At 38.2% G+C, this 12,589-nt stretch overlaps 1 protein-coding gene across 1 annotated transcript; it reads right to left on the reverse strand.

Annotated features, from left to right (window-relative positions):
* Positions 1–148: 148 nt before the first annotated feature.
* Positions 149–11,021, reverse strand: NMD3 (NMD3 ribosome export adaptor). Its single transcript, XM_013955505.2, has 14 exons — positions 10,865–11,021; positions 10,075–10,171; positions 8,009–8,089; positions 7,485–7,613; positions 6,834–6,924; positions 6,575–6,653; positions 6,164–6,260; positions 5,741–5,858; positions 4,905–5,050; positions 4,122–4,234; positions 3,091–3,163; positions 2,391–2,497; positions 1,444–1,514; positions 149–1,010 (listed from the first exon to the last, which is right to left on the reverse strand). Exons 1-14 carry the CDS (start codon positions 10,951–10,953, stop codon positions 877–879), a joined length of 1,425 nt encoding a protein of 474 aa, XP_013810959.1. The 5' UTR covers positions 10,954–11,021; the 3' UTR covers positions 149–876.
* Between the last annotated feature and the right edge of the window lie 1,568 nt (positions 11,022–12,589).

Here is a 12,589-nt window from a genome sequence, read left to right on the forward strand (position 1 = left end):
TGATATTTCTGTTGCACCACCTTTGTACAGTAAAGTGAACTAAAAACTGATTGATATCAATATTCAAAGTCCAACTATACCAATTATGTCCTGTTTGGGTTTATAGTAGAGAGTAATTTAACAGTTAACTAAGCGATGGACAAATAAATATTTTCATCATTTTTAATAGTTCATATCTGTTATATTAATTAGAGATTATGCCCAACACAACATTCATTACAGTGAACAGTAGTTTCCAATCTTTCTGATTCAGGGTGCTGCACCTTCAGTCAACTTACAGGGAAGTTTTTTGTGCATACAACATGTACATTTAGAGTTGCCCAACCAAAAGAACAGAAGATGCATGCTTCAGCTTCCTCAAAATATTATAATGGGGAATAATCTAGCACCTTCGTACAAGACTTCAAACCATTGTGCTAAAAAGATTAAGACAGGAAAAATCTGCCTCCAGATGAAGAAATGAAAGCAATAAAGAGTAGGTAAGATACACTACCTACAAGTCTAGCAAACTAGAATAAAATCTATCCCTCTGGACATCCCTCCTTATCAGGTGTCTTAAGTACAAGACAATCATTACTCTCAGCTACAGCCCAGCAGTCAGTCAGCTGGTCTTTACACTGCAGAAGTTAAGGGGAGAAAGCTTTCAGGGAGATGTGAGGAACTTGCACTGAGATTTAACTTCAATTGCTGATCCTCTGGAAGATTACATATAATCATTCAGCAACATGATTTAGGGGTATAATGGTATCTATCACGTCACTTTCCAAGTTCAGTGTCTAACAACTACAGTTTGTAATGTTTAGTTATGTATTGGATATTTTGGGTATTTTTTTCCTCCCCAAGTGGATATTTATTGTATATATTAATGGACTGTTCTTATTCTGTCATCATACTTGCTCCCTCCCCGCCAGTGGCATCCTGGGAAATATGGAGATCCTCTAGCATTTCAGCCAGACTGATTCGTGGAGGAGCATCATCATCTGTGTCGCTCTCCACTGGAACATCTGAACCTAAGAAACAACAACAAAAAAAATGAGCAAAAAACACCCCCCAAATCCCAAACAACTCCCTCCTCAAACCCCACTCCAAAGATTAAAGCTTGTCTTCATGAAGGATACGGAATCACTTATCAAAACCTTCACCCAGCAGGGTTGTTCGTCTGTTGTTGCTGAGTTTTGTTTATTTTTTTTGGGGGGGGGGAGGTTTTTTGGGGGGGAGGGTTCAAAATAGGCTTCTATCTCACATGTTAAATGCAAACAAACACACAAAACAACCCATGAACATCCAGTGTATGTGAAACAGAATACCTCATAGTTTTAAGTTACAGCATTTCTCTAAGCATTAGCAGTTGGAAGAATCCAAACACAGCATTTCAATAAAAATATTTTCACTCAAATAGTCATGATCTAATTGTATGCAAGTAAATGATTAAAAAGGCCTTACTTCTATAAATGTTGACATTCTTCCTTATGGCTTCATCTTCCTCAAGATCTTCAAGGAAGTCCTGGTATTGTCTGTAAAAGAAGCTTAATGCATTTAATCACTTTTGATTTATGCAAATTTATTTAGAGAATTGTTAGAGAAACTCAATGCCCATAAAATCAAAGAACTCAAAGCCCCAGGAAAGGACTGCAGAATGCAGTCCTTTAGACATGCATTCAGATTGCATTCCTACATTTTCCAATTAATTCTTTCAGCTTATCTTTAATTATTAGCATCTGTTAGTTTCTAAAGAATTTTTGTTTAAATTGCCTGTCCTCGTTTAACTCTAATTGCCTCAGTTCTTCTACTCAATGGAGTATTATTTAGAATTAATCAGCTGTTGCTGTATCAGCTTTATCCCTGAAAGTACCATCTATGGAAATCCCTCTGTGTTTTCACACAAGTGTCCCTTTAGCCGAATTAATGCCAATTGTAAACAAAAGACAAAAAGCTTCTGATACTATTTATTTGTCTCATGGCTTGGGCTTTTCTTGAAAAGTATCTTAAGCTTTTATATTTGCCAACAATAAACTTGAAAGAACTGCTGGGTCATGTTTAAGAGTTGGGTTTTATTTATTTATTTATTTATTTAACTTAAAGTCAAGATAGGACACTTTAGAAGCATAAATAAGGTGCATATGCTTCAAGCACCTCCTGCACTAGGGGGGAAAAAAACATGCAGAAAGATGCTGCTCTTCAGAGAACACTGCAATCAGCCTACAAGAGCCAGCATCGTACAGTCTCTCACACAGAACCAGCAGCATTTCCTTGCATGCCATGAAGAGTCAGTAAATCACCTTAGGTATTACACTGAGTTTAGCCTCAGCAGATACTGAGGAACGTTATTTTTAGACCTGGCACAGTATTTTAGTAGAAGGGACTGAAAAGCTGCATGGCAGATACCGAACCTTTCATCATCTGTATCCATGCCTTCTCTGTCCCTTTCCAGCTCTTTTAGTTTCCAGTTTCTGCGACGCTGGCGTTTGGTACGGTCATAGCTCTTCTTTATTAATACCTACAGTGTAAAAAAACAAAAACAAAAAAAAATATTTACACATACACCTTAAACAAAACTGACAACATTCTCTCAAAATCCCAAACAATATCCAAGTCTAGATTTGGAAACCTGTAAAATTAGCTGAATAAATGGTAGAGTCAACAATTTTACTACTAAACACAAGGCAGCAGCATGAGAGAGCTGTACTTTTGCCCTGAGTACTCCAGGATGGCCAGCCTGCCACTAAGAAGTTTTCATATGCAATTTATATAGCATTTGTCAATCTAAAAGTTTCCAAACACTTTGGGTTATGTCCAGAGGAGGCATATGCATGCCGGAGATGCAATACACAGTTTTCATCATACAGGATGTAGCAAATTAAATGAAAAAAAGAATAAGACAAGTTAAGTATATCTATTATTTAAACACCACAAAAAAATTAGGCAGTGAGAAAATAATTCTCAGAATTAGATTCCAGTCAAATTTCAACATTAACGTCCCTTTCCTTTGGCACTAGGGAACTGCTAAGTATTCATTATAAAACCACTGTATTCCTTAATACCCCTGAGTAATGTGTGAAAATTTTGTACAGTGAAAGAGAATGATCTTACCACATCAGGAATATGGTGTGGGTTCATCTTATTTGCAAACTCGTCATTTAAGTTACAATTGGCCAAGTCAAATCTAAAATGAAAACAGGTACATTATCCTACCCCTTTATGTAAGCATGCAAAACTGAACTCGATGTATTGAATGCTTATGTTAAAGAGCAGCATACCATAAAATATATAGCTCCCAAGAAAGATTAACATCTTTGAATGAATTACAGAGCAAATTAAAACTCCACAGCAGCCATCATAACTACGAATAACTTGTAGAAGCAGTCGTTCTCAAATTCTGTTCAGTAGCTTGTCCCACACACCAGCCTCCCAACCCCACGTAGGAATATCTACTGAGATTCTGTTGGGCTCACAACAGCTCCAACAACATTCATGTTTAAGCCCACCAGTACCAAAGTCTACTCCACCTTATGAACATTTCACATTTGCCAGTGCTGTTTATGGTACTATCAAGCAACAAGGCCATATGCTTTACCTTACTCTCATATTGACTGGTATTTTAAAAATGTCTCCAAACTATTTGTGTCTAAACTGTTGTTCAAATCTGCACTTTATAGTCAATGCTTTAACTATCTTATTACTAACAGCCCTTTCTCAAGATGACTTTTGGTATATAAAAATTCTTGTATTAGGACCATCTCTTCCTGGCCAAGACAAAAAGATTGTATTTCTTTTGCCAATTTTTGTTTAGAAATCAGAACAGCTCACAACTTTCTTAATAATGGAGAGAATCCAGATCAGCTTTTTGATGCTCACACTAAATGGAAATAAACATTCCAGCTCCCTAACAAACTGAAGTAGTAGAGTTAAGTTATCAGGTCCCAGCATCTACTTCCTTGCTTTCCGGATTAGAAGAAATGCCAGCTTTCCTCTCTTAAACCATTTAAAGCTTCTTTTCCACAATAGAATATAAAAATCTTTCATGCTTTCCATGTAAATTCAGTGTAACAATCACCAAAATACCTACTGCAAGATTCCTACAGAATCATTCATTTAAATCAAAGCCAAAAAAAAGAACAGACCCCAGGACAAGGTCCCCAGGATTTAAAAGGTGTCCCAAGTGAGTACAGCAGAAATACTGATGATCTGTATTCAACTCCGAAGTTTTCTGTACCCAGGCTTCTGCCAGCGTGTGCTTGAGGAATGAAAAACAAAATACTTTTGTAATCAAATGCAGCTTAACTTGCTGCGCTATTAAAACATTCATACTGCTATGTTACTGTTTTAAATTACATTTGTAATCAAACTTTTATTTCCTCATCAAGTATCTAATGTATTGCTCACCATTTCCCATTTCTCCTCTCTAATGCTTGGCTTTTATAAAAGTAATGAAATGGCCATGGAAACAACTTTTCACAAGAATTCCAATAAGGCAGTTTCTATAAACAAACAGGTGCTATTTTTATGTCGTAACTTTCTATCACACGGGGGGGGAAAAAAAGGCTTGGTAATGATTCTTTAATTCTGATTTAAAAGAAATGCCTTTATAAGTCAACAGAAACAATTTATCAATTGAAGAGTTACAAAATTAATACAAAGTAATAATTAACAATGACAGTAACAAGTAGAGTTTAAACTCTACAATGGACAAGAATTTCCTCAAGTGGAATTCAGAGAATGCCTATGCAATTTCCAAACAAAAGTGCTTGGAGAAGAGGTTTTTTGACAGATAGAAAACTTCAGATAAGAAAAACATATATGTGACTTTGTAATATAGAATGCTTCAAAACAGAATTTCTGACAAAGAAAAAAGAAAAGAAAGAGGAATTCTGAAAACATTAAATCAAATACAAAGGAACTCTTACTTTGTTTGATCTTGCCCCTGCACCTGCAACTTTTCTCTTTTCTTGAACTCTGTTGATATCCATAACAATAAACTCCTCTAGCTGTTTCGGATGGAACAAGCTATTGAAAGGGTGGCGCCAGTAAGTATTTCCATCAATTTCAGCAACTGAAAAAACACAGACAATCATAAGGGTGATAATTTCTTTCAGAGAAATTAAGAAAAACAAACAAACAAATATTAGCCAAAATTAAGGCAACTGCCAAATGGATTCTGTTCAAGTTTGTTATCATAAAACAAGCATCTAGGACAAGATCTTTACTGCAAAGTTTTGTTTCGATAGCTGTTCATGATCTGTCCATACACAGCCGGATCACCTATCATGTGTCTGAAGCACAAATACCTTCTATTCATATAAATCATTCTTCTGGATGTACCCTTATTAGAAGTATTTTGCTGGTATTGCTCACCTGCATGCCTATCCAAGCACAGTGCTTTTGTTATCCAAATGACTAGAATTATAACTCAAGAAAAAAAAAAAAAAAAGTCATCTAATTTTAGAGAAACAGTCCTGAAAAATTTAAGTGTTGAGCAGAGCAACAAGGGTGAAATAGAGCATCTATTAGCTTAATACTGACCCTGCAGATTTTGCCTACGATACTAAAGAAATGAAGAACTATGTCTTAGTTTGCTATTAAATTTCTATGCCAGTGAGCATACAGATACATCATCAACATTAAGGTCTTAAAAAAAAGAAGAAGAAGAAAAAAAAAAAGAATTTTCATGAAAACAGAGAGTAAAAAAATTGTGCCAGAAAGTCATATGCAGCTGTACGGCAGTAAAGAATTCAAAACTTACTCTGCAGAGTGCTAGGATCAATGAGGTGGATGGTACTTGTTACTCTAATGCACACACAGATCTGGCTCATGTTTCCAAGACTCTGTGCCAGTTTTGGTGACAGACAAACAACATTGTCCTGCATACAAACAGAAAACATTTTACACTCATATTTCCCTATTTTTTAATCAAGTCTTTAGAGGAGTCTTAAACTGATTTTTAAACTCCATCCAGTATCCCCCAATAACCTCATCAAGATAACTGCTATCTGCACTGTCCCTTCAGGGGGACGCACACACACTGCCTCTCCTCCCCAAATATACACTAAATCAGGCCTCCATGATTCAAAAACTTTATAGAGACAGGGAAGTCTCAAGATAAACACCATTACCAAAAAAAAATTCTAGCCACTGAATACCTAAAGATAAAATAGAGAGAAACTACCTTGCATATTGGAACGATTTCCACGGAGAATGTGCTTTTGTAATTGTAGACATTACTATGAATATCATGCGAGATCAAACGTTGAGATGATTTTGATCTATAAAACATAAGAAGTAAAGCCTTCAAGCAGTAAGAAAGACATTATTTGAAACAGAAGATAATCATCACAAAGTACAGCAACAAAGGTACATAGCTACGTACTACAAATACATTAAGGAAATGGGAAAATGCATCAGGATTGCTTTCACAATGGCTACATGGAAAAACATAGGACTTCGGTAGGAAGGGTTTCTGTTTAACTAGAATACAGGTTACTTGCACTTTCACTTGCATAATTCTTTAAAAATGAAGGATAAAAGACATTTCCCAAAAGTATTTGAGCATTCAAGGCAAAAAATTTAAATGACATACCTTGCTGGAACTGTACACTGAAGAAAGTCCACCATCTTCTGGGCATGCTGCTTTGAAGAATAATAAAAATCCAGGCCGTCTTAAAGAAAAGAAAGCTTGATGAAGATACCTATTAGAAGTACTGCATTTATGCTATGTAGTGAATTTGAAAAGAACAACCTGCCACATGTCTGTACGTAGCTACTGAAGCAACATTCTTCCAATATGAAACAGGCTAGTCTGTTGTTCTACTCAAGGATTAATAAGCCAACTCACTTACCATGGATTTCTTTGATGCGAAGTGTATTTTGATGAAGTCTGTGTTTTAAAATCAGCTGCTCCAAATAGTAGAAAGTCTTTTTGTGCAGAGTCTAAAACCAAAGCAAGACAAATTTATAAAAAAGTTATCTTATTTAAGAACTGTCTGGTGCAAATACAGCACACCTGGAGAATAAACATTTATATGAAGAGATCATCCAGAAAATAAACAGTCCCAAGTCATTTCCAAGTAACCAAAAAGATTTCACAGACATACACTCTATTTATACCCCAATTTATGTAAAGCATCTATTTCTTATTTTTATATATCTGGTTGCGAAACATATTCACTTTCCTAAAGAAAATTTAAACATTTATAAACAATCTGTCCTACTGGTTCTCACACAGCCTTAACGTCCAGAAGGGTATTTAGTAAGGCACACAAGATTTTTCTCCCATCCATCATTTCAAAAGAATATGCTCATAATACTAGTCAACGGAAAAAGAAAGCTTTTCTAAACTAACACCAGTAAGGAAAAATCGTAAACATGCAATTTATTCCTGTGACAGTCTGTATTCATAAGTACATCTTCTGATGAAATTAGAAAAACATCCAAAGATCTGTCTGACTTATTATGCTACCATCAACAAACGAAAATTAATTTGCCTCTACCTTTTGTCTGACTTGAACTACAGCTTTCCAGAAATCCTTAGCTTCAACTCTGTGACAGTCTTCACACATTTGAGACTGAACCATATATTCCATCACAAATACTTGCTGAAGAACAGCTCCATTTATCACCTGCAAAAATAAAAGTTTAAAAAGTTTCCTCTCTCTTTTTCTAGTCATGTCAAGACAGGAATATTTCATAGTTTACCACAGCATTCTGAAACAACTTCTGTATCATTACTAACTTTAATACATCTACTAGAATTATATGACGGATAGCCATATTTGTCACAAACGTTAGCAGTATTTTCTCAGTTTTACTGGGACAACAGATAACCTTCTTCAAAATGTGATGAACAGCACTTAATGGCAAAATTTGAGCATAACAAAATCAGTATTCTTTCAAGAACCATCTGTTTAAAAAAAAAAAAAAAAAAGAAAAAAAAAAGGCAAAACAAAACAAAACACCCTGTATTTGCCCTAAAGGATTTTTAAAAGCTACATGCAGAATACTATAATCCAGTTACCTCTTTCTGTACAGTCAGTTTTAGTTTAAGTCTCTTAGAATGTGGTTCAGTCCAAATAAAGCCTGCGTCAATCAGCCGGACCTGTCAGTGGAAATGAACAAGAACTCAGCTACTGCCAACAGTTTTACTAGAGTATGTGTTAAACACATAAATCTAACTACCAGAAAACACAAATTTATGGTATACTTCATTCTTCCTCAACTGAGGCAGTGAATAACCTCAAAAAACAAAAAGAGAGAGAAATTTAGCAGTCTGCCAAACCCAATTAATAGTAATCATGCTTAATTTGAACACAGACAAGTTGTACAGTAGCACTTCCCCTTCCTTTCCCTACCCCCAAGTCTTACTGTAATTTTTCAAATAAGCAATATCATACTGGAATAGTAATTATGTTAATAACAACAACAAAATTAACCAGTAGTCTACTTTCTAGTTGATTGAATCATCCTTGAGTTAGTTTGCTTTTGGTTAGCAATCTGAAGTATGACACAGTGGATCAGTATCAGTTAACAAACATCTATATCGAATGCATAAAACATCCATTTAATTTAACAGAAGAATCTTACTTTGGTAGGAAAGCACTGTTTGAGATAGATTAACTTCCAAGCAAAATTTAACATGAAAAATGTACAGAATTCAGGCATATATCTAACAACACACTCTAGAGCAATTCACTAGCTGCAGTTAAACATTTCTAAAATGGGAGCAAAAATAAGATGCAAAAAATGGAAAAAAGGGGATACAGCAACTCATACAAGTCACAGTGGACTTCTGATAAGGGCACAGGAAACAAGAATGTACTAAAAATTACTATCATAAAAAAATATTTAGGAATACAGAAACTGTTTTGTGCATTTTACTGTGAAGATGCTTAGAACATGTATTTAGATCTCATGTTTGCAATCCAAGAAGACTTTAGTCTCTCAGGCTACATCTACATTAGCAAACACCACAGACCAATAGTGGCAGATGTGCAAAAAGAGCTGGTACAGAAGACCTGAAATCCTTTCTATATCCATTTCAGGATTTTTTTTTTTTTTTTTTTTTTGGTTTTGTTAATAACTTCAGGCTAGTCTGATCATGAACTGAACGCCTGCTGGTGGCTGGAGCGCATTAGGTGCGCTTCAGGAACACACCTCCCACTTTACTTTTATCCAAAAGAAATTCTGTTCATGCTTTTTAAGACTTCTTTGTGATGAGAACCAAAGCGCAGTAATTAGAACAATTAGGACATTTGTCCCAAAAGTACACTCTTGATCCATGCTAACACTCTAAAGGAGATGCAACCTCAAAGACTTTTGTGCCAGAATAACCGAACACACTATCCAACAGTATCTCTGGATGCAATGTAATGATCAGCTTGGATAATAAAATGTTTTCTTCTGGACTTAAAAATCAATATAATCTGCAAAACTAATAATACACAAATTTACTGCAGCTAAAGATATGCATACATAAGTACTGGCCTAATACAGAGAAGGTCAACAAGGCAAGCTAATTCAAATCTTGATGAGTGCCATAACAAAACAACCTTTTCTGCCTAACACACTAGCTCAGATTTTCCCCTCTGGTAATATCCTTAACCTAAGAGATACTTTATCCAAGCTAACATGTAACTTTCAATTTAGTCTGTATACAGACCTCTGCAAATCCTTTTCGTAACACAGTAAACAACCATTGGATAAACAATTTTGAAAATATGTAAAAAGAAAACTGCAAAATTAAATTGCACTAAAAACACCTTAGCTTCCTTCAACTGATTACACTCAACTCCCATACAGATGATAACAATTATGTAGTATACTGCATGCCTCAAAGTCACAGAATTGGACTGCAGTAGCCTTAACTTGTTTGGAAGTTCTTTGTTATAGCCTATCCTTAATGAAGTCCTCCAAAATCCTTGTACTGACTTATATGAGATCAGTTGGCCATTCTCTATGCTCAACATAAATCAGTTGATAAGCTCAGTATAAAAACAACTGGCTACCTGTACACGTCAGTCAGATTTCACTTTATGGAATGCTAATAGACGCTTTATGAAATACCAATAGAATCCAGGTACTAACCCTGCTAAGTGAAGCTTTGATTTTTTTTAGACACAAAGCAAGAAGCTCTCTTGATTCTAAGGTGCACTGAATCCAAGTTCCTGGAGGCTGAAGATACCTACGATAAAGAAAATATTTTAGAAAATATGAAGCAGCTTCAACAAATGAAAACATTCAAAAGACGTGCACTTATTCTCCAAACTTTTAGCTTTAATACCAACTATGTAGCTATAACTTTTCCCTCTCTAAAATATTAAGATTCATGCATTCCAAAAGCACTCAAACTTTTATTGCCATTCTCATCAATTTGCTTACTTTTCTCTTTCAGAGACCATAAACTCACTATTTCAATCTTCTAAGCCATCATACCAACACCTTCCTACTTTCACATGAAAAGAAATATATGAAAGCCTTGGAACAGTGAAAAAAAACAACAAATCCACACTATGCTGTAACTGTCTAAATAGCTATCCGCATACTATTAAACTAACTGAAACTTTAAATAACATATTGAAGAGGTCCATGGATGTGTTTTGCATAACCAGACTAAACCTACAGCTATAACAGCATCTCCAGATCATTGCAGTAGACTACAAGATCATCTCTAAGTTGTAAAAGTTTTAAGGAAAACACATTCAACTGAGAGAGTCTGGTAACCTTAAGGAGCATGTCCTGCGTTCAAGTCACGGTGACCAAACCGAGGTGCCACTGTTTACTGAGATGGTCAGTTCTCCCCTCGGGGGCGGTGGGGTCACCGCGACCCCCCCTCCCCCCAAGCCCGTTGGGAAGGGCGCAGCGCCAGGGTGCCCACCTGCCGCACTGCTTGCAGAAGTGCACGGTGACCTGCTTGGGGATGCCCTCCGTGATGTCCACCTGGCAGCGCAGGCACGCCACGCACATGTTAGCCGGGTTCGGTGGGATGGGCACGCCACACTCGCAGCAGAGGCTGGAACACACGAAGCAAGTCAGTTAAGAGATAAAATAAAAACGAAATAAAATAAAAAATATAAAAATATAAACCTAAAAATAAATAAAATCCGGAATCCCCACAAAAAATAAATAAAACCGCCTCAGAGAAGACAGCCAGAAGAAAGGCCGCTGTTAACCGAAGGGACACGTGGGGTTTTTAATGGTAATGACTTTTCACGCCGTACAGCGCCTGGAGAGGGGCCCGGGAGAAGCGTGGCGGCCGCGCGGCCCCGCCAGCAGCCGCGGCCCGGGCACCGCTCCCTGCCCCGGCGCTCCAAGCCGCGCGGCGCGGCGCCTCGCCTCGCTTCCCCACGCGCCCCGGCCCCGGCCCCGGCCGCCGCTCACATGTTGCCCCGGCTGGGGGCCGCCGGCTCCGTCATGTACTCCATGGCGGCGCCTCAGCGCGGCCGGCCGCGGCTTCCGGGCGTGAGGGGAAGGGGAGGAGGGCGGCGATCCCGCGAGAGGCCGCGACGGCGGCTCCGCCTCCGCTTCTGACGGCGGGGCCCGAAACGGGCGCGTGGAGCGGCGGGCGCGGCCGTTGCGGCTGTTACAGCCGTTGGCGCGCGGGGCCCTCGCGGCGGGCGCGGCCGTTACAGCCGTTGTGGCCGTTGGCGCGCGGGGCCCTCGCGGCGGTGCGCGGCCGTTACAGCCGTTGTGGCCGTTGGCGCGCGGGGGCCTCGCGGCGGGCGCGGCCGTTACGGCCGTTGTGGCCGTTGGCGCGCGGGTGCCTCGCGGCGGGCGCGGCCGTTACGGCCGTTGTGGCCGTTGGCGCGCGGGGGCCTCGCGGCGGGCGCGGCCGTTGTGGCCGGCGAGAGTCAGAGAACTACTTGAAAGTGGAGGGAACGAAGCAGCGATGCCTTTATTCTGGATAGAGAGTTTAAAGGAAGCACCAGGTTTATGCTATATTTTATTGGATAATATTTGCAGGGTAGTCGAAGATTTCCGATATTTGAGTGATTTTTTTTTTATCTGACTCAAATTTGGAAGCAAAATAACAGGCAAGCAAGAATTGCGGGCAGCTGCTGCCCTTAGCATGCTTAGTTAGACACTGCCTCTACTAAAAGGCCAAACCAACCCCTTTGAAAGCAGCAGGAGTTTATCCTGATTCCTGTGAGAGCTGATTAGGAATACCTGGGTTATATTTTGTAAGAACACTGTTGATGACTGATTAGAGTATGATTAGGCTTAAAAAAGATACATTTTTGCACTTGTCCAAAGTTAAAGGGTAGGACAGTAGTGCACCAGAACTATTATTTGCACAGGTTATCTAAAAAGTAAGAAATCGTGTTTGTGTAGTTGAGCTTTGGACTTCTTTTTGGCATGGTATGAAACTGCTATGTGAGTTTGGATAAGTGTTGCTTTTTCTTTGTGTTGGGCTTCATGTTTTTGTGAAATTATTTACTGCATAGAATAGCAGTAAAGTCCCCATAATGTTTCTGAGATTTGTTTTAAACTTTACGCTTTTATGCTATGTCAGGAGTTTGATGCTAGTACAGATGCATAAAATATTTTTGTATATTTAAAATAAAAATGTTAAGTTGAAATGAATTATTGAGGAAATAATGTT

Source organism: Apteryx mantelli, chromosome 9, assembly GCF_036417845.1.
Source record: "Apteryx mantelli isolate bAptMan1 chromosome 9, bAptMan1.hap1, whole genome shotgun sequence".
Lineage (NCBI taxonomy): Eukaryota > Metazoa > Chordata > Aves > Apterygiformes > Apterygidae > Apteryx > Apteryx mantelli.

Coding starts and splice junctions, on each gene's coding strand:
- NMD3 (XM_013955505.2), bottom strand. CDS start 10,953: ATGTGCGTGGCGTGCCTGCGCTGCCAGGTGGACATCACGGAGGGCATC. Junction 6,925..7,484: donor TAGTTCAAGTCAGACAAAAG/GTAGAGGCAAAT, acceptor CTTTGGTTTTAG/ACTCTGCACAAAAAGACTTT. Junction 1,011..1,443: donor GAATGTCAACATTTATAGAA/GTAAGGCCTTTT, acceptor GTTGTTTCTTAG/GTTCAGATGTTCCAGTGGAG.